At 33.4% G+C, this 22732-nt stretch overlaps 3 protein-coding genes across 9 annotated transcripts in view; all 3 read left to right on the forward strand.

Moving 5' to 3' along the window:
- The first annotated feature begins 674 nt into the window (after nt 1-674).
- Nucleotides 675-5536, forward strand: LOC145334148 (uncharacterized). Its single transcript, XM_080179451.1, has 3 exons — nt 675-1324; nt 1654-1727; nt 2763-5536. The coding sequence occupies exons 1-3, from the start codon at nt 1057-1059 to the stop codon at nt 4875-4877; spliced, it is 2457 nt and encodes an 818-aa protein (XP_080035577.1). The 5' UTR covers nt 675-1056; the 3' UTR covers nt 4878-5536.
- On the forward strand, nt 5524-20521 carry inc (BTB/POZ domain-containing protein inc). 6 transcript variants are annotated; one of them, XR_013884732.1, is made up of 10 exons: nt 5524-5568; nt 8133-8195; nt 8607-8666; nt 10065-10132; nt 11278-11354; nt 14158-14233; nt 14724-14799; nt 15346-15429; nt 16198-18771; nt 20076-20521. XR_013884732.1 is itself a non-coding variant. In XM_080179452.1 (9 exons), exons 1-9 carry the CDS (start codon nt 5536-5538, stop codon nt 16264-16266), a joined length of 606 nt encoding a protein of 201 aa, XP_080035578.1. In that variant the 5' UTR covers nt 5524-5535; the 3' UTR covers nt 16267-20521. The 6 variants fall into 6 exon arrangements, 1 of the variants encoding a protein (XP_080035578.1); XR_013884730.1 differs by having other exon boundaries at nt 16198-16976; nt 17610-20521; XR_013884731.1 differs by having other exon boundaries at nt 16198-16976; nt 18204-20521.
- Nucleotides 20522-22159: 1638 nt separating this feature from the next.
- Nucleotides 22160-22732, forward strand: part of LOC145334150 (uncharacterized) — a 481948-nt gene continuing 481375 nt past the window's right edge. Inside the window, exon 1 of one of the 2 annotated variants that reach the window (XM_080179457.1) lies at nt 22160-22541. The gene's annotated coding sequence lies outside the window, so the exon portion shown is untranslated. The remainder of the gene's footprint in view (nt 22542-22732) is intronic. The other variant, XM_080179456.1, reaches the window with a different exon arrangement.

The following is a 22732-nucleotide window of genomic DNA, read 5'->3' on the forward strand; positions in this document are numbered from 1 at the left end:
TGCGTTTGTGTGTGTCTGTGCGTGGGTGTGCTGGATTTCACCTTTGCCGACCAATCAATCAATCAAAAAAACTGACAAGCGTTTAAATGCCACGTAAAAGTTTTGACAGCCTGTAATGTCGTTGTCGTAATTGAATTTTTTTGTGACATAAAAAGCTAGCTATTCTTTTATTAAAAACAATTACATAGCAATTGTGAGAAAGGCAATCATGAAAGTTTCAATGTAAAGTTTTTATTATTTTTATTTCAAAGCTAGCTCTTCAAATAAAAGTAGAAAAAATGCCTCTTTACCCGCATAATTTTCTCTAAAGCTAAACCAACACAGGAAAAATTATACCAAAAAACTTTCTCTAAAGTAATGAAAGTTACTATGAACACCAAATCTAAAAAAATATCAATTTTTACAGAGGACGAGAGGATTTTGAAATATAGCGTTAGATAAAAAGGATAAAATTCAACCATATTGGGAGTTTAGGACCTATGTGAAGCTTCTGTAGTGTGCATGAACTCAATAATTTCACTGAACTTGTTTGCGAGATCTTTTAGAAAAGGGAGAGCCTTAAGATTGCCTAAAATTATCCAAAGAAAAGAAAAATCTAGCCTAAAACGAAACCAATAACTTATTAAGATTCTCATATACAATGCATTTAATATTTTGGTAAATAATAATCGATTGCTTTGGCAGCTTTGTCTTTCTGCTAAGAGAACTTTAGGCGAGGGAAGGAAAAAGAAAACAACAAGTTGAAATATCAAATAAACAAAATAAATTCCAAAAATCGCCATGACTCATGTTTAGAATGATGGACATAACGACTTCCTAGTAGTGATGACAAAATTGCTACGCTTTAAAAATTGTACCTAATAGCTGTTGGAATCATCACGCAAAGTTAGGACTATTCTAACATGCCGTTGCGTTGTTATCCAAAAGCTGTTCATTTAAGACGGAATATTTGTGGAAAAAAAGTGAGCTAAAAGCAGCTATACAGTATACACATATCAAAGATAACTAAATAACAATATTGTCTTCTGTTCTGTGATTTAATATTTATGAGCTTATATGAACGTACAGTTTTATAATTTCAGATTATTTATAAACAAACTCATCTTTTCTTGTGTTTCAGAGTTTAGACACAGAACATTTAAAATGACGCGATTGGCATTTTCATATGGCATTACTTCGAGTTATGAAGGCATTAAAATCAAGAAATCAGATTTGGAAGTCAGTATCCCCCATAGATTTAAAAGCATCCCCCATCAAGCAGTATCAAATTATCTGAACAAGAAGTTACTAAGTTACTTCACTCAACTTGGCGGAAGACTTTTAGGCATCGTATTGTTTCTATGTACATTTAGTAATTTACTTTTTCTAACTTTTTATCAGGTAGATTCAAAATGTTACACGAAAAATTGAAAATATACATATTTATTGCAGTGGCTATACCTGTGTATATATAGTTCACTAGCTATGGATTTAGTCCCCATATGAAGAGGGCGGGGGGGGGGGGGGGTGTACCACCTCACATATATTTTTTGTTAAAATATAAGAATAAATTTTATCTTGAGTTTGCTCACAATCCCATTTTTAAATGCCTAAAACCTGCCCTGAACCAATTGAAACTACTACTACAATAAAAGATATGATGAATTAATTAAGGATGGGATATTACAGACATAAAAGAAACCAAATGCCACTCTTTTTCAACTGATAATGTTGTTTTACAACTTAAGGTACATAAAAATTAATATTTATCAATAAAAAAAATTTTTTGCTTTTTATTATTGACAACTTATTGAATTATTATTGAGTAGATTTATAATAATAGACTATTAACTTTTTCTTTGCTTATCCTTAAAGCAGCGTTTCAGAGCCGTTTAATTTTGATGCGGCTCCAGCTCCGGCTCCGGCTCCTACCTTAAAATTAATATATCAATTTTTTTATTATTGAATTTAATAAAATAAAATAAATAATATAAAATATTTTGCTTTTATTTGATTAAAGCTATATAAAAGTAGAAGGATGTGTGTCTATTTGTTAAGTAACAATAGTTTTTCAGTTTATTATATAGAAATAGACCGTTGCCAAATTATAATATTACTTTAAAAAATCATTTTTAGCTAATCTGGAGCCGGAGCCGTTTTTAACAATAAATACTGCTCCGGCTCCACCAAAAATGTTGCTGCTCCCGGCTCCGGCTCCGAAACGCTGCCTTAAAGTCTTAACTGTGCATGTTATTGTTCATATTTTGGGGTTGAACAATTGTCGGATCATGGAAAGAAAACGAATTAGCGGGTTTTGTCGTATATTCTCCGTAGCCTTTCTCCTATTTTTTGCTCTTGCGGGGCCAATTTGATAACACTGCGGGGCAATCATTAACATTTTCCTAACCTAAAATGAAATAACCTATCAAAACCTGCTGTGATAATACGACAAAACCCACTACTTCGTTTTCTTTCCATTATTCCATTTTTCAATTATAATTTCTGCTTTTGGAAAATCCTAATCAGCTGAAGTAACATATTTTGAGTAAAACACTATAAGTGGAAGGGGTTAAGCAACTGTATGTCCCTATCCCAAGGACCTTGTGCCGACTCTCAATCGGGTCTTTGAAAATCAACCAATAGTATCGAATATATTAACACTGCCAAGTAGCAGTAAACAATTTGCTAGCAGACGAAAAGGTCCTTGAAAAGGGGTTATACATCTATGCTATAGATCTGCTAATGTACTTCACATCTTAATTTTGATATTGTTTATTTTTCAGGGAAGATTTCAAGTGCTTGTGTTACAACCTGGTGATATAATTCCTGCCAAAATAGTCCAAGTCAGGGGAAACATAGCAATTGCAAGTGTCTTCCATACATTCGGTGCTGAAATCAATCTGAAGGGTGAGTTATCTAGCTCTGTCGGAGACATGATAACTTTTAAATGTAAAAGTGTACTAGAGGACACAAATACCCTGGTGTTCAGGGGCTCTCAGCCACAACCTTACCAGGATTCAATAACAAGCAATAAAGAAATTGACTTTCTGTCTCTTACACAAAATGAAGACACGTTGGTAATTTCAAAAAAGTGTGCGGATAATAATGATTTACCCAGCGGCTGGTCGAAAATTCAGGTTGGCCACGACCACTATGTCTATGTAGCACCAAATGGAGATATTTATAAAGATGCTAGTCTAGAGAAAGCTTTAAGTCTGCATGATTTCAAACAGCGACCAAAAAAGTACGGCTTTACCAAAACAGTAATGGAAACTCGTAGCGGTGTGAAGAAAATCTCATATGTGTCCGGTGAAACAACATACTACTGTTTAGAGAAAATTTACAATGAAGTCCTAAAGCACAAAGAAAAGCCCAATAAAAAAAATTCTGAAGCTTCAGACCTTCCTGATAGCCTACCAAAGGATTGGTCTGAAGGACCAAGGAAATCTGGCTACCCCACCTATATTTCTCCATCAGGAGAAGTATATAAATACATGAATTTACAAAAAGCCCTTCGCCTGCATGACTTTAAACAACAGCCAGAAAAATATGGGTTTGTTAAAAAAGTTAAAAAATTTAAATCTGGAAAGAAGCAAGTATATTATGTTTCTGGCAAGAAGTCATATGGTTGTCTAAAAAAGCTTTACAATAAAGAACTAAAGCAGGGTAACTTCAAGACCAAATTAGCTGAAACTACCGAAGCACAACATCCAAAGAAAACAAAGCAAAAATCAAAAAGTATCCCCAAACAACAACCAAAAAATATGACGCCTGTCCTGAATACAAAATCAAAATATTCCAAAACTCCAAATCTTGAAACAGAACAGAAGAATGAACAAGCCAACAGCAAATACGACAATGAAATTGAACTGTCCAACAGAGTAGAGGACAAGGAAATTGAACTGTCCAAAAGCCAAGATGACAAGGAAATTGAACAAGCCAACAGCAAAGACGACAAAGAAAATGAACAGTCCAACAATTTAGAGGACAAGGAATATGAACTGTCCAACAGTGTAGACCACAAAGAAATTCAACTGTCCAACTATGTAGAGGACAAGGAAAATGAACTGTTCAACAGTGTAGAGGACAGGGAATATGAACAGTCCAACAGTGTAGAGGACAAGGAATATGAAGAACCCAGCAGAGAAGACAAGGACGAGTTTTCACGTAAATTAGAATTTCATAACAAGTTGGAAATAAGTAAGGCTTTCTTTGGGCAGTCTCCTAATGCTGAACTTTCTAAAAGTTTCAAAGAAAAGAGTAAAAGTGAAATTACATTTAAAAACGTAGACAAAGTAAACAAATCCTGTCAGAATCTAGAGTATGTTGAACAAAATATGGATTCTTCTTTCAAAATCTCAGAAAATTCTGATTTGAACAATGAAACAAACCAAATAATTTCTGAGGTCGAGCAAAGTATGGATTTTTCAGCCCAACTGTTTAATGCTAATGACAGTGAAACAACCATGGCTGTAGAAGACTTGGATTGTACTGAAAAACTGGTGGACAGTGTCAACAAGACTGTCGACATAGCCCCAGAATATGTCAACAAAACTGTCGACATTGCCTCAGAATATCTCAACAAAAGTGTCGACATTGCCTCAGAAAACTTTATCAAAAGTGTCGACATTACCTCAGAAAATATTAACAAAACTGCCGACATTGCCTCAGAATTTGTCAACATCTCTATGAATACAAGTGCCATATTATCAACAAATGACATTGATATACCCTGCAGGCAGGGTGTAAGAAAAAGGTTCCAGAGCACACCCTGCATCAACAAGACAGCTAAACGGGCAAGAAGGTCAAGTTGCAAAAGTGAAACCGAGCTTCCCGATGAAGTTGGAATAGATATTGCCAACGAGAACCAAGATCAGCAAGACTTTTTTCAGCTTTAAAAATTTCTCTAAAAGTGAATAAAATATCAAGGTCTGTAAATATATTTTTTTAAATTCTTGTATTTGAACTTCATTTTAGCGGAATTTTTAATATTGTAACATTCCACCTTCTTTCAATTTAACTGATAATGAAGATAACAATTGGCTGTAAATTATTTATACATTTCAGAATTAAATCTTTCATATTGTAATTTGAATTGTTATTGTTTGTTTATACTCAATTTTTTCATTGAATCAAATGTTTACATTGTAAATTGTACCTTTTATAACTTGTCATATTTAAGTGGACCTACTCTGACATTATGGTATATTTACATTTTCTAGATAACTAGATGAATTGCAACCAAAGTTTACGTCAAGTTTACTTATTCAAACACAATACATGTCAAAAATGAAAAATAAATAAAAGTAAAGATTGAAATTGGTCGATTAAAGAACTTTAATTTTGATAAATTACAACTAGTCTTGTTAAGAATATTGATTAATACATATTCAATACCTATATACCTATTAGATGATCCATTTTTTTTTAAAGAAAACTGTATTAATATTTTTTGCTGCGCTAATGAAAACTATTTTTTACGCTTACATTTACACTTAGTACCTTTACATACATTGTAGATTTTTATATTATTTTTTGTATTTTTTTAGACTAAAAATGGCAGATAAAGATAATGGGAATGTTAGAAATGTAAGTATTAAATCAAATTATGGAGTTTCGTTCTTCAAATGCAATTAGCAGAGACTTTACTGTATTTAGACGAAGAAATAACCAGTAAATTATTACAGTAAGAAAGATACAGACGGCGTAGGTAGATATTGAGTTCAGATTTTATCATTACTTTGATAAGCTTACTAAAAAGCAGATCTAAAGTGTAAAAATTGCATTTCCTTTTACATTACTGGCGGCTTCGCCCCTAGCCTCTAGAGGCTTTGCCCGAAGAGGTTTGATCAAACTAATTTTTCGTATTTTAGATTTTTAGGGGGGGGGGGGGGGTATTTTTCATTTTTTGGGGAGGTTGGGGGTTTCCCCCCCCCCCCCACCACCCCCAAGAAAATAGTTATAAACCTTCCCGGGACCTATGAGAAGCTACCCTGTTCAGCGGTTAGCGAGATCCTTCGCTACAGACAGACAGACATCGTTCTACTTTGTATTATAGATTATTGGTAGCTACACTTTAAAGAGATGAATGGGTTTTACCCACCACTTTTAGTTTGAAAATAATTTTGTGGGAGGGATTATTTATTTCTAGGGACAACTTCTTTTGGGAGGTTTGATGTACACTCCCCACCCTAGATATACCACACTTTTCTGGGATCTTGCTGCGTCAAGTATCAACTGTTGGGAATATCAAAGGATGACTCCATGCAAAATTTGAGCCGGATCCGGCCAAAACCGGCCGTGAATTTTATAAAAAACCGGTTTTTTCCGGTTTTTAGGGGGTATCTGTAAATCGATTCAGCTGGAGCAAAACCGGTTGGAGGTACAAAAAATTTTACTTCACGTGAAATTTAGCCAATGCAATTGCCTACAAAAATGTACTTCATCATCAACTTGATTTGACAACTCTTTCCCCTCCTAAATGTCCATTAAAACCTCGGAAACGGCAAAAATCGCCAAAAATCACGCCTTCGGCGGCGAATAACGGCTAAACGGTCAGTCGGAGGCGAATGAAACATAAATAAAGAAATGTCCGCCTCAAAAAGTTGTTCAATATCAAAGTGATGCTTGAAGTCTCTAAAACGACTCCTTCCCCTCCTTTAAGGGGAAAAACTGAAAAAACGTCATTTTCAAAAGTATGCCCACTTCGTGAGTGTGGGGGGCACTGAACCCGTCACCCCTGGGTCACCAAATATAAAGTCTAGGCGGCTCACATTGCTGAATTTTCACCAAGTGAAAGTCTTGTGTCATTATCTCTTATGAGAAAAAAGTTATTAATGAATTAAAATTTCAAATTGTGATTTTTTGATGGATTTCTTTGATGAAATGACAGGCCGGTCAATTTTTAGGCCATTTTTTGCGGTTTTTGGGCCGTCACGCCCAAACGGTTTGAGATAATCTCACGGGACCTTTTGCCCGACCTAAGTCTGGTTATTTGTGAGGTCTAAGAAAAAAAAATCCCTGATTGGATGAAGCACGACGTCGCTGCGCGCCGTCAAAAATCGCTGGTCTTCTCATTTTGCCCCCTCAAACCCTCACCTCGTGCCATTTTTCTGTGTAAAGATTATTATTATAATCTTTTGCGTAAGTCTGATTTTTTTTCCTAGACCTCACAAATAACCAGACTTAGGTTGGGCAAAAGGTCCCGTGAGATTATCTCAAACCGTTTGGGCGTGACGGCCCAAAAACCGCAAAAAATGGCCTAAAAATTGACCGGCCTGTCATTTCATCAAAGAAATCCATCAAAAAATCACAATTTGAAATTTTAATTCATTAATAACTTTTTTCTCATAAGAGATAATGACTCAAGACTTTCACTTGGTGAAAATTCAGGAATGTGAGCCGCCTAGACTTTATATTTGGTGACCCAGGGGTGACGGGTTCAGTGCCCCCCACACCCACGAAGTGGGCATACTTTTGAAAATGACGTTTTTTCAGTTTTTCCCCTTAAAGGAGGGGAAGGAGTCATTTTAGAGACTTCAAGCATCTCTTTGATATTAAACAACTTTTTGAGGCGGACATTTCTTTATTTATGTTTCATTCGCCTCCGACTGACCGTTTAGCCGTTATTCGCCGCCGAAGGCGTGATTTTTGGCGATTTTTGCCGTTTCCGAGGTTTTAATGGACATTTAGTAGGGGAAAGAGTTGTCCAATCAAGTTGATGATGAAGTACATTTTTGTAGGCAATTGCATTGGCTAAATTTCATGTGAAGTAAAATTTTTTGTACCTCCAACCGGTTTTGCTCCAGCTGAATCGATTTACAGATACCCCCTAAAAACCGGAAAAAACCGGTTTTTTATAAAATTCACGGCCGGTTTTGGCCGGATCCGGCTCAAATTTTGCATGGAGTCATCCTTTGATATTCCCAACAGTTGATACTTGACGCAGCAAGATCCCAGAAAAGTGTGGTATATCTACCCCACCCCTCCAAATTATATAATTTGACTGTACAGATGTCTGCAGGGAGTAGGACTACCAAGTAACATTGATTGATAGATCTTATGTCTCTAAAAATCTAAAGAGAACAAATTTCTTTTAATAAAGACATACACACGCTCGCACTCCTTATTAATTTAATTTTTATGTATTTCAGGAATGGGTAAAGCTTAATGTCGGAGGAAAAATATTTCTTACAACCAAAACTACTTTATGCAAGGTATACCTATTATTTACATTTATTACCTACGCAACTTCATTTTAGGTGATATTGATTTTTTATTTTATTTTTCGTGGTAAATTGTCTAAAATACGATACGATGCATGATTTTCTAGTATGGTTAAAAACCGGTTTTAATCCGGTGAATTTAAATCGGTTTTGGAGCCATATTGGAAATATAAGAATGACAACATCCATTAAAATGAAGCTCAAAAACATTAAAGAGTCTTTAGGTTAAATATTAAAGAGTTGCTTCGCTTTCGAGACAATAACTTATGAACTTATTGCAAGGTTTTTGATAGGCGATTTTAACTTTCTTACATCTTATGTGTTAAAAATCTTAGCTTTATGATCCACATTTTGTTGTTTTTTCCAACATTTTTTACCTACATCATTTTTCTGAATTTTTAGGACCCAAAATCATTTTTATACCGCCTTTGCCAAGAAGATTCTGATTTAGGCTCGGAGAAGGTAAAAATGTTTGTTATAATACGGTATTTGTTCCCTAGGTATCTAATATTTTTAGATTCAAGTGGCAATCAATATAAAGCAGGGGTGTATATTCTGCAAATTTGACCCTGCTGAGGGGGGGGGGGTTGTAAAAAGAATAAAAAAATATGTGGTTAGGGGGGCAAAATGTAAAAATTAAGAGGACTGAAAGCATTATTTTCTATTTTTCTCCCCTCTTTGGTGAAAAAAACTAAAACATTATGTGGAAGGAGGCATAATATGAATAAAATAAAGAGTTCTGAAAATATTTTTCCATTTTATCCCCCTCCTTGCTGGAAAAAACTAGGAGGGTAAAAAAAAATAAAAAGTTTGCAGCAGGGGAAAAAATGAATCTTGTGAAGAAAATACACTACTGATATAAAGTTAATAACTTAACTACCATTTTCAAATATTTTGTGAGTAGGTAAGGTATCCGTCCGTCCGTCTGTCCGTCCGTCTGAAGCTTAAGATCTCAGTAACCACTGAACCGATTGGATTCTACTCTTCAGGGTATATACCTATTGGTCCTGTGGTGGTTTTAAGCTATTTTCTTGGGGGGTGGGACACCCCCAACCCCCCAAAAAATAAAAATTTCACCCCCAAAAAATAAATTTTTCATATTTTTTTCTAATTTTAATGTTTTTTATGTTTTTATATATTTTTATATATTTTTATTAATTTTTATATTTTTTTATACTTTTTTATACTTTTTTATATTTTCTTTATATTTTCAATTATTTTTCTTCTTTTTACATTTCTTTTCTTCTTTTAAACTTTGTTTTATCAAATTCAAAAAGATTGTGAAAACTTCCTTCTCCTGTGGGGGAGAAGCCCCAAAAAGACTAATGGCAAAGAAATTTTAAAAAACAATAAAAAAAAGAAAAATTTCAAAGGTTTTAAATAATATAAATCAATATAAAAAGTTATAAAGAGTTATAAAATGTTATAAAGAGTTATAAAATGATATAAAGAGTAATAAAATGTTATAAAATTCAAAAAATATCTAAAAATATGTAAACAAAATTTTTAAAATTCTCCCCTGAACCTTCAGAAAGAAAGCCCCTAGAGGCTAGGGGCGAAGCCGCTAGTATAAGATAAAGTAAGGTATATTTCTCCCCCTCACAAAAAAATAAATGAAACTTTAATTTTTAAATCATTTATGGAATATATTATATTTAACATTATTTTACTTTTACAGATTAACATTGAAATAAGTGCAAGGATCCTAAGGGACAAGACAATGGAAACAAATTAATATATATCCACCATGAGGATATGATAAAATAATACCTCTTGTAAATTGAAATTATTAGTTTAACTGCTAGTATTAATCAACCATTTGAGATTATTTTAAAAAGTCTAATGATAATATTTATATAGGATGAAAACGGTGCCTTTTTGATTGACAGGGATCCAAGTTATTTCGCTCCAGTTCTAAACTACCTTAGGTACGTAATGTATTCAAATATATTACTACTATGTGTAAAATATAAATTTGTCCTATTTTATGCCCATGACTATGTCCTTTGAATGTCGTTCATGAGCCAATAGGACTTTATTTTGTCTGAAATAATTTTTATTCCATTATCAGATCTTACTATACAGTATGCAATATTTACACCGACTCAGAATTACCATTTTTTTTAATTCAATGGGCGAGCTATTCAAACCCCATCCTTTTATGATATAATGACCATTGATACCAAAAAAAGTGTTCTGGTAGCTTTTTTTCAGCAATATGTCAATTTCGATTCTTAACAAAGGGGAAGGGAAGGGAGAATTTTTTTTCTATCAAAGCATGGCTTTATATACCTTCCTGGATTCGTCTTGAAGAGTAGATTAAGGATCAAAAAACTGTCAAAATCAGCTGATTTTGCGAAAATGGCCAAAATTGTCAGTCTTTTGAGAATAACTTTTGCCAGGGTCAATATTTTAAAAATCGTTTTTTGATCCGTAATGTACTCTTCATGACGCATTCAGGAAGGTATTAAGCCATGGTTTGAAAGAAAAAAAATTTCTCCCCCAGGGGGGACCCTTCCCCTTTTTCATGAAAATCAAAATTGACATATTGCTGAAAAAAGCTACCACAACACTTTTTTTTGTATCAATACCTAGTTATTATATCATAAAAAAAATGGGTTAGAATTGCGCGCCAAAAATTTTTGTATTTTGAGTCGGTATAATATACATCCTATTACTTTGGGGCATAGAACAACAGACAACCAACCTTTTGATTGCACGACCTTTGTCTAAAACTGTGCATAGTAATTGAGCTGTGCCTGCATATGGGCCAAGCTATTTCCCCATACTATCACTTTTAGTTTCGCGTGCCAGACATAGCAGCAGTAGATACCATTTTATCGTCTCTAATATTACGCGGTGTCGACCAGACTCGAACCTGACACCTCCCCGACCAGTAGGAATATTATCATTTACGCTGTTTCTGCGGGTTATAGATGTTTTATTTCAGTAAAACACTAAAAACTAAAATTGTCGGGAATATTAACACAGCCAATTAACAGAAACTTGCTAGCAAGGACGAAAAAGTCCTTGGAAAAAGGGGGGCAGGTTTTTCATACCTATTTATAATTAGACATGGAAAACTTGTATTGGATACAAATCTGACTGAAGAGGGAGTTCTAGAAGAGGCTGACTTCTACTGTGTCACAGGTATTGTCAATAAATCATTTCATTTGTTAAAAAATAGAGAATCAAGATTTATATTTGACTTTGGTCTTTCCTTAGTAAGGGCGCGGTTTCCCTTAAAGTGCCTAGTTGAGCACAGAACCCCCCTCCCTCCTTATTTTAAAATTCATTGAAAATATGGTGAGGATTTCGTAAAGGTTAGGTTAGATATAGTTTTAATGGTACCAGGGGTAAGCATATGTGAAAACTATCCACCACACCTTCCTTATTTACAATTTATATTTAAAAAATTAAGGGGAGGGGGGGGGGGAGCACAGTTTTGTTTTTCATAAAAAAAATCAAAAATGATGGGTAATGACTGAGGGTAGGTACGGGGGAGTGATTTTCTTGGGAGGTTGGATATACTCTCCCCTATACCTAGTTAAAAACCTTTATCACATTTAATGTGAGAATGTTGCTATTATCATATTCAAAATAAATGCTGTAATAAGCTTTAAAATATTTAAACACTAGTCTCTCATTGGACACAAAATGACGTCCAATAAGAAAAAGGAATAAAAATATTGGAAAGAAAATTATTTTATTTCAAAATTAATTCTTGGCATTTTGGAATAAAAAATATAGGGGAAAGAAAATTATTTATTTCAAATTTATTTCTGGTCTTGAAATAATATTCATTATTTTATTTTAATTCGAGTGTCAACCAATAAGAAATAGGCATGCTGTTTTAAAAGTTTGGAATAAAAATTATTATTTTTTGTCAATTCCTTTTTTCAGAGTATAAAATGAGAATAATTTTTCCAACATCATTATTGATTTCTAATTTAACATTTCATACAGTGGGTAATATTTATTTCAACATTTTTTGTCATTCAAAATCAAGTGTCACAAAAATAATAATATTTAACATAAAAAAGAAATTTTTAAAATAATTTTGTTTTCTTTATTTGTTGAAGATTTAAGCCCAAGCTTTTTCTGAGGGGGGAGACCCCCCTCAACCCCCCCTCTCCTGAGGGGGGAAACCCCCCTCGACCCCCCCCCCTGACGCTCTCTTCTTTAAATCTTTCATTATTTCTGTAATTTATTCTAACTATCTCATAAATTTCAAAACATGAGATAAAAAGGAAATAATTTGCTGTACATTAATAAAAAATTTAAAAATTGGAAAAAAAATTCCAACATGATTTTTAATTTTAAATACAAGAATATTTTTTCCTATATGATATGTTAAATTTAAATACAGGAATAATTTTGTACTGTGGAATTGAAGAAATAAATGCTGTACATTAGAGTGGCTTGATTTTCAATGATTTTCTAATTTTAAATGTGCTACATACACTTTCTGTCTGAACATCATATAAAAGACCAAAAAATGAAAAGAAAATACATTGAATAATGGGGAGGCTTGCTGATGCATGTAAACTTTTAGAAAGACACTTGTGGGGAGATTTTTTTTTTTTTTTTTTTTGGGGGGGGGGCAATTATTTTTCTTTCAAAGTATAGCTTTATGCACCTTCCCAATTTTGCCTTGAAGAGTAGAATAAGAATAAAAAATCTGTTTTTAAAACTATTGATCCTAGCAAGAAAAATCCATAAATAAATTTAAAAACCAAGAGATTTTACACTTAATTTAAGATTTTTCATGCTTGGAAGAATATTTTTTAAAACCAATTTGATATTCTTATATTAATCAACAAGACAAATTCAAAAAGATGCATAAAGCAATACTTTGAAAGAAAAAAAGTTGCACCTCCAGAATAAACTTCTAAAATTTTTAATGCATGGAAACACTTTCCCCCCATTTCCCCTCAAGTACAAAATCAATTTTTTATTTTTAGGTTTCTTATATGACGTTTAAACTGTAGATGTTGATTACAAATTCAATGTAAAAAATTGATCCACTCTACTGTACATTGTTATAATTTAATATTTGATGTGGGTATAAACATTAGACATAGATGGTCAATCTGACCCCATTTTTTTCTTAAAAAGAAACCTTTGTTCACTTTTTGTTGTATATGAAATACAGCCCTATAGGCAACATTATTTGCAACTAAATTTTGCAATGATATAATTTTTAGAAAGATAACTTTATTATAAGAAATTAAATTATTTATAACTAACTTATTATATGTTGTGTCATACGCTTCACATTATATGATGGAAGAAATATTTTCTTCAAAAATTTCACCCAAGGAAAGCTTTAACCTAAGATATTCAACAATTTATAGCTGATACATAATGTAAACAAAATTCCCTTGTGCTGTCTCTAGGTTATCTCTATTGTATAAATGAACGTACAAAAGAGGAGGAGAGAGAGAAGGAAATAGACAGAAAAGTGAGGGAGGGGGGAGGGGGAAGAAATATAGAGAAAAATAGACAGAGATATTTATTGTTCACCCTTAGATGATGTAAATTTTTTGATAGACTTTTTTGAATTTAAGAAAAAGATAGAGAATGAGACAAAACCAAGTATCATATTTTATTAATATTGCTTTTACAAGAAAGGTCATTCAAAATTATTTCACCAATATTAAGGTCAAGTGACAAAAATTTAAATTTCCACCTACTTCGCCCCCAGAGGGGGCAATAGTAGAAGGAAAATTCAAATTTTGATCACATGACCAAAATTGTTGAAATAATTTTAATATCCTTTCTAGCATTCACAATATTACGAAAATATGATAAATAACTATTCCTGAACATTTAAGAAGCTTAACTGAAAAAAAAACATTCAGTCCTGCGGTCTGCCAGATTTTTCGCTACCGACACAAATATGCAGACATCCTCTTACTTTCCTCAAGCAATTAAGTTTTTTTTATTTCAGACTTGGTTAAGCTGGTGAAAGAAAAGATCAAACAGCGAGACGCACATCCTAGTTCTTGTACAAAATATGTTTACAGGTAACTTTTCAGCTTTTTCCCTGAAAGTGTTCAGCCGCAGGAATAAGGTATAACCAATAAGCAAAGTAAATCTAAAATAATATTTGGGGGGCAAGGAGAGGTCGTCAATTTTACGATGTGTTCCCCCCCTAACATCAGCTGAAAAACAAGCAGAGGTTTCGTGATTTTTATCCGATATAATTTTGGTATTGGTATAAGCTGGTTCAGCCGAGCATTTGAAATGGATTGAAATTAAGTGGGGTTAGTTTTTCGTTCGTTTTTTTTATTACTTTAGGTTAGGTTAGTAATTAATGGGTTTATTTTGTTAGTGGTTAGCCAGCAGGGTTAGGGATCGCCGCAGAGGTGCCATGCATAGAAATTAAAACTCCCCTTCCCTTCTTTTCAATTCATTTTATTATTTTGTAGTTTACTCCAATTCCCCAATTATTAGAGGTATAATTAAGTGTTTTATCACAAAGGTTGTTCAATTTTTTCACGTTTCTGTTTCTAGGGTACTCCAATTCCACAATGAGGATGAGTTAACACAAATGGTGTCCACCTTGTCCGATGGATGGAAGTTTGAACAGGTATAAGGATTATACAATCGTCTAAAGAATCACCATTTCAAAAATCAATATACTAGGATTATTATATAATACAAATTGAAAAAAAATATTTGAAATTTTACATCTTTTAGATGAACTTACGGACTTTCTAATATCGAATATAGTTGCAACCTTACTGCTACTAGAAAATCGTGCAAAATTTTAAATCGCCCGGATGATTCTAACGTGTCCAAAGTAATATACAAGCATATAATCTCATCTCGGTAATGAGATGAAATTGATAAAGAGAGGGTTAGGTTTCTGGTAGAATCCGTAAAGGTGTGTGTTTTAAGGCTTAAAAATAGTAGTAGAACGATAATATTCACTAAATATGTGTATTTCTTATTGAAAAGAACTATAGACAACAAAAAATTTTTAAAAGTTAACATAAATTTTTATCGTTCTACTATGTACTGTTTTTTACTTATAACACATAACCTTTACGGATTTTACCAGAAACCTACCCCTCTCTTCATACACAATTTATAAAGTTTTTTATTCTGAAATAATGGCATCTTATTTTTTTAGTTGGTGAACATTGGGTCTCAGTATCAGTATGCCAACGATGATCACGCTGAATTCTTGTGCATTGTATCCAGAGAGTCCACACAGGTACAGTATTTCTTGTGCATTTTGTGTCCAGAGAGTCCACACAGGTATAGTAATACTTGTGCATTGTGTCCAGAGAGTCCACAAAGGTACAGTAATACTTGTGCATTGTGTCCAGAGAGTCCACACAGGTATAGTAATACTTGTGCATTGTGTCCAGAGAGTCCACAAAGGTACAGTAATACTTGTGCATTGTGTCCAGAGAGTCCACACAGGTATAGTAATACTTGTGCATTGTGTCCAGAGAGTCCACAAAGGTACAGTAATACTTGTGCATTGTGTCCAGAGAGTCCACACAGGTATAGTAATTTTTATGCATTGTGTCCAGAGAGTCCACACAGGTACAGTAAATTGCACCATTAAAAAGCACAATTTACAATAAATACTGAAAAATATTTCTTGACCACCGACAAACCCTCTCCCCTTACCGTCCTATTTAAAATTTTAATTTTTTCGAGCTCTTGCAGAGTATTATTTGTTAGAAAACTGGTTTTAATTTTATGATTTTTATTTTGATATTCGTGGAAAATTGTCTGTAATGCGATTTTCAGTATGGCTGAGAACCTGTTCTAATCCAGCGGTATTATTTGTCTATGAATAAACTCCGCGACCATACCAATGTGTAACATGATTACCACCTATTGAGACTGATTTTATTTTTTTCTTGTACAATTGCGTATGGTTATAGATTATTAAGACGGTAGTCAAATTGGTTTCTTTTCAGGTGCCTTATCACTGTTTTTATATTAATTGATATATTCTATATTGCAGACTTTAGACAAGACTGCCGAACCATCCGAGAGAGTGAAAGCGTTGCAACAACTGGGCTCTAGAATGTGACAAAGCGTGGATTCGAATCCATCACCTCCATGAGCCTTCAAATCAAGCATCTTTCTACATCATTTTCATTTAGTTGATTTATTATTCTAGGATAAAGGTACAAGATAGGGAAAAATGAGGCAGGGCAGTTCTATGAAAGATATTATTGTATTTCATAATAGTTTTAACTTTCATATTGCCTGAAAGCGGCATAATTTCTATCACGTGGTATTCAAAAAAGAAATTATCCGAAATTCTTGTAATTTATGTAGCTACTTTTAAATGTTAGGTATACTTATTTAACGATAGCACTTTACAGATATTTTTATTTTCATTATTTTGTCATGATATCTATGATAAACAACTTGATATTTAGAAATAATATTTAAAATTGCTAAACGTTTTTTATGGTACTACCTATCTTTAATCATGTTTCATTTAAGGAGTAATAAGAAAGGGATGTATGCACGAACGAGAGCAAGTGAACCTAAGCACCTTCCAGCATCGAACCTGAGTATTTTATTGGTGAATATACAGTATACTAGGTGTATTCTTTATTATTTTATTATTATAACTATATTAGACATAAACCTAGTGTATTCTCACAAAAAATAGCCAGGTTTGCTGCCGGAAGGTGTTTAGATTCACTTACTCTTGTTTGTGCTTACACTCCTTTAAAAATGAAATATTAACTGAGCATTTTTGTGCCAAGATTGTCAAGTTTAACACGTGTAAGTGTAACATTATATCATGAGATTATCCACCTTTTTAGTAGCAAAGCTACTCTATAATTCAAAATGTCTGTCCGTCCATCTGAGACAGAAGGGGGAAACGTGATTTTCTCGGTTCCCATAAAAGATAAAGAGCTGAAATTTTTAGGTATTAATTTTGTTAACAGTCTTCCTATTTTCACCAAATTTCATTAGGATTCGTCAGTTGGTTGGGGTGCTAGATCGATTCCTACATTTTTAAGTTTACATGATTTTCTCAACTCCTATTCAACACAGATGGCTGAAAATTTCAGAAATTGAACACTTTATATTCTGCATACTTTTATAAAGTAGTTTTATCGAGATTTGATTATTGGTTGGGGTGCTAGTTCGATTCCTAGATTTTTAGGTTTTCTTGATTTTCTTTACTCCTATTTGAGATAGGTGGCTGATATTTTTAAGGATTAAAAAGTTCACAATTTACATATCCCCACAAAGTTTCATTAGATTTGCTAATTTGCTGATGTGCTAGATTAATTCCTAGATTTTTACGTTATAAATCCTGTAAGGTTTCGTGATTTTTTAGTTTAATGTTTTTTTTATGAAACTGCAATAAAGTTAATTTTTTCCTGATATCCATCCATAATTGTTGAGCTTTGCTACTTATGGATGTTGTCATCCTTGTTCATCATATCATTATCATTGTGCTTTTATTTTTCATAACTCACTTTAATTCTATTAGCATTTCAAGTTTAATTTGTTTCTTTTTTAGGTAATTCTATCTATAATACAAAGTAGCTTGATGTCTGTCCGTCCGTCTAAAGCTTAGGATCTCGGTAACCACTGAACCGATTGGATTCTACTCTTAAGGGAATATATGTACTGGTCCTGTGGTGATTTTAGGCTAGTAACCTCTTGGGGCAATTCCCTTAGAGGCTAGGGGCGAATCCGCTAGGTATAATAAAAAGTAGTAAGGTTTTTTTTTTGTTGGAGTCGATTAAGTTTTCAACTTTATGCAAACTTCACATAGGTCCTTGGTTACTGTTAGGTTAAGGCTATTTTATTTTTATATTAAAGATTTTGTATGGTTTTAGGCTATTCTTTGTGTCTATCCATTTCCCTTGAAATACGAAGCTCCTGGATGATAGGGGCGTAGCCACTAGTTTGAGATAATGTACGCAACTTTAGATCTGTTTTAGTATAATTCTATTTTTTCATGTTACATATATATATTTTTCATAAACACAGTTACAAAATAATCGCCAAACCTTTCTATATCTTACTATATTTAAATTTTTTTGCTTCTTCAAAGTCCTTCTTTTAAAAAGATGCCTAGTTGGTTTTTGCTTTTTTATAGAAGGAAAGAATAAGAAATCTGAAGAAAACATTAGCCTACGACTTTCCAGTAAGTCACAAGTGACGGTTTTTAAGATAGCTTTTTGATTATGCTTTTAGAGGCTTGACACATAGCTTCTATGATAAAATGGCCTAAAACCACCCAAACAGATAAAATATGCATTGCATAACCAATATCATGGGTGCAGCCGTCACAGAGATCATGAAAACTTATTACAGAGCGCAAAATTTCAACGCAGCAAATTTGGAGGCACAAAAGTTTTCTACAAGTGTCTTATTCTGTCTTTCTATTAGTGTAACATCTGATATCATATCCATAGTAAATGTTTTCCGTCCTTTTAGAGATATTTATCCTATATGTGCTTCTATCATTTCATTTTTATATTATTATATCATATGTAATATCAAGGAAAACTTTATATAAATTTGTGCTGCAATTTCAAGCTAACAACTAAAAATGGTCAATGTATCAGTACTTCTCCTAATTATGATTAACAAAATACCCCTGATATAGATTACAATTATTGGTGGAATTGTTTGGACACTAGTATAATTGGTACAGGTCAATCATTAACCAAAGTTTTAAGCCAACGAATGGCAGAATGTCTCCATGACTTCATAGACAATACAAGGGGGGGGGGGGTTAATGCAACCATCTCGTAATCAGTGAGCAAATGGCACTTAGAATTCGAATTTCCATCTGAACTTTGGCATGAGTAATCCTTGGTAGGTCTATTTTCCCTAAATCAAACAAAAAGTTGGAAAAGTAACGGCTGTCGGCTCAGCCGTTTAGCCGTTTTTTTTGCCTATTTTCAGGGTAAACTCATCAATTACGTAGGAATCAACTTTTTAAAACTTCTAGTACCATCAGCTACCGTCTAGAACCGTTTAATAGCGTTTTGGAGTGGAAAAGAGTATTATGTGGATACAGGTTTCGTGACTAATTTGCAATAAAGATATCCAAAAAAAAATGGCCAAACGACTGAGCCGTTAGCCGTTACTTTTCCACCTTTTTGTTAGATTTAGGAAAAATAGACCTACCAAGGATTACTCATGCAAAATTTCAGATGGAAATTCGAATTCTATTTCTAAGTGCCATTTGCTCACTGATTACGAGATGGTTGCATTAACCCCCCCCCCCCCCCCCTTAGAAACTAAAGAAGGTTTAGACATTGGACTAGAAATATATTGGTACCCAAAGTTTTAAACATATTATCTCATTGGTTTGCTTAAATAAAACTTTGATTGCTTTTATTAAATATTGATAGTTTGGTTTAAAACTTCTTTGAACCACTTCTAAATCTACGGATGGGATTATTCTGTTGATCATCATAGGGAATGTACATCAACTTATCGGTCATTTTTACCCCTTGTGACCCCTGATATAAAACGCAATACCCCAATGAGCTAAAAAAATCGTAAGAATGAGAGAAACTGCGCAATTGCTGTAGACACCAGGGAGGGAGAGGACATTGGGCTGTTGATTACACTAGTCTCCAAAGTTTAATAATAACAATTTATTATTCGTTGGCTTAACAACTTTTGGGACTTTAATTGATTTTGATTGGTTCATTAAGTGGAATCTCCAAACGTTTCAACCAGTAATTTAAATCTACAGTAGGGGTAATTTTGTGTATTATCATCGGGATTGTATATAAATTTATCGGCCATTGTCCTATCCCTTTAGATTCCTAGTAGAAACTGTATTCCTAGCGGTCATTAATGGACAGTAAGACGGACATACGTCAACCCAAATAAGAGTAGTTGCGCTACTGACAAATATTATTTTTTAAACTGTGACAAAATCATTTCCATATTTAATTTATGCTTCCATTATGTGATTATTTCTTAACAGATTTTTTTTGTAAAAACTTGTTTTTCATTGAAATTTATTTAAATTGCCAAATATTAACCTTTTAACAACCAGTGAAATTATTAGCCTTAGTTAAGAAAATGTCAGATTTTAATTTTCTTAATAGAATGATTGGATTAATTTTTCAATTAACATTTTTATATTTTTTAAAAGTTAGATATCATATATGCATAAATGTGTTCTAATAATTTAAATATGCAAAAAAAAAGATTTTTTCTTAGCAGCGTTTAGTTTTTGCATTATTTGACATTTTATAATTTTTTTTATGTAGAATTATTTTTTGATGTGATACATATACAAATAACTGTGAAATTAAAATATACTTTTTGTGAAATTTTGTAAGTCAGTGTTCTTAATTTGTAGTAATATTTATTTTTTTTATTTAAAGAATTTTCAAATGACATCCCATCTTATTATATAAAGTAATAAGGCTTTAATTTAGGTCAGGTTAGAGTATGATATTGGGTACTGGGTAGACCTGCAGGGTTAGGGTAACCCTTAGCTGTCTTTTTTTTTTTTTTTGGGGGGGGGGTTATATCCAACCCCCTTAATTTTGCCAGGAGGGGGGGGGGGTGGATACACATAACACATAAACCTTTGCACAGCTCTGATTGGGAGATATCGATGCCCAAGTATGCACTTTGAGAGAAAGCGCCAAAGTACCTTTATTAAATTTTAATTGGTTGGTCCAAACTTTTCCACCAATGATTTTGATCTGCTGAAGGTACAGGGATAAGATTGGGGATATACTATTACTTATTATTTATCGTTCATCGTCTAATCCCAGATAGATCCCCTGAATCTAAAATTCTATAAAAAAAACTGAAAATGAATGAAATTTAGAGTAGCCCCGCTGCTACTCCCAATATTCATCCATACGAGAACACGCCCCGGTTTCTTTAAAAAAGTTCCTACTTTTCCCGACCACTATATACAACTCATACACATACAAACACACTTACGGAGCTTTAATTTAAAACCCCATTGATTCAATTTTCCCCCAACCGCAGTCTGCCCACCCTTTATATGTTTCAAACCCTCCCTCCATTCACTTCCCCAATTTCTCCTCCCTTTTCTACAGACAGAGAGACAACTTTTGCATCAGATCCAATATGATAGAATGTCTTTTTTTTCTCGACAATTTTATCAGCCGTTTAACGGCAGTAGTCAAAACCAAATCGTTCAAACATCTATACAACTGACATATCAACGACTAGAAACAGATTCTGCACCTCCGGCCGTTTGACCGCAGTTGACAAATACAGCTCTCTTGTATTTCCGACATGATCTCAAGTTTCCTACCATTTTATCTGTATAGACCGGCTGCTATCTAAGAGCACTCGGGGCGGGTCAAAGACTTGTCTCCCCCGTCCCTGATAATGGTATCCCTCTCCCCTACACACATTCCCAATTATGGTTTCTTTCCTCGCTCCCCACCCCATGCCCGTGTCATGGCAACAGCCTCCGACTATTTTTCCCTTTTCTCTGGCACTAAATCCATTCTTCCCCTCACTACAACACTACTCCGGATTGATTCTTGTATCTCCAAACATGGAAATTTTTCGACGTCTTGATGCTTTTGGAGCTAGCTAATACTACTTGTTTTATAACATAACAAGACCAAATTTTAAGCAAATCAGCGTTTTTGGGTGTAAATATACATAAACATCATTGCAAGACTTTTGGTATTTTCAATCTAAGCTAAGTTTTGTGTCTAAAAACAGCTTTTTAAAACAAAACCATGATAGAAAAAATCCACCAACTGACCAATTCAGTGGTATATCAGCTGAGATAAACCGTGCCGTGCCATTTCAGGGGTAAATATAAAAATTTAAATACCAGAAAGTGTTTTAAAATAATGAAAATTGTGCAAATTTTTGAAAATAATCCAAAAATTAAGCGAAAAATATTTTAGCATCCCTGTTCGCTCAGAAAAGTCCGTACCGTCCCGACACAGCCTCCGAAACTTTAGTTGACCAAATCTCTTCGTGCAGAGAGGAGTGTATACGTCGCGCCAGCGCGTCGCTAATTCAAACTATTTCCCGCATTTCGGAATTGAAATTCAACTTTGCGGATTTTTTTTTGCATGATAAAATCTTGCTCATTATTTTACAAAAATAAAAGTGATAATAAAATACTGCCACCAAGTGATTAACATACATATAATACAAATTAATAAAAGCAGTATTTTCTCGTGTGCTGTCTAACATAGATAGAAAAATGTGATAAAAATAAAAAGAAGAAAAGTGAGTAATTGTGAAAACTTCTTTCAAAATAAAAATATTTTCTGTGTACGTTTGTTTGTCACTTTCTTGTTGAGCTGACAAGTGTAACTGTGAAAAACAGTGTTTTATAAGGTTTGTAAAACACTATTATTAGTAGCATAGCTACTCCTATAATTCACTTTGTCCGTCCGGCCATCAGTCCGACCACAACGGTATGATTTACTCAGCTGCTATTAATGCAAGACCTCTGAGTTTCTTGTCAACATTTCTATTCTCTATTCTATTAATTTTTCAGTAATTAACTGTAGAAAAAAATAACAATA

Source organism: Acartia tonsa, chromosome 12 (assembly GCF_053477335.1).
Source record: "Acartia tonsa isolate MP-2025a chromosome 12, ASM5347733v1, whole genome shotgun sequence".
Lineage (NCBI taxonomy): Eukaryota > Metazoa > Arthropoda > Copepoda > Calanoida > Acartiidae > Acartia > Acartia tonsa.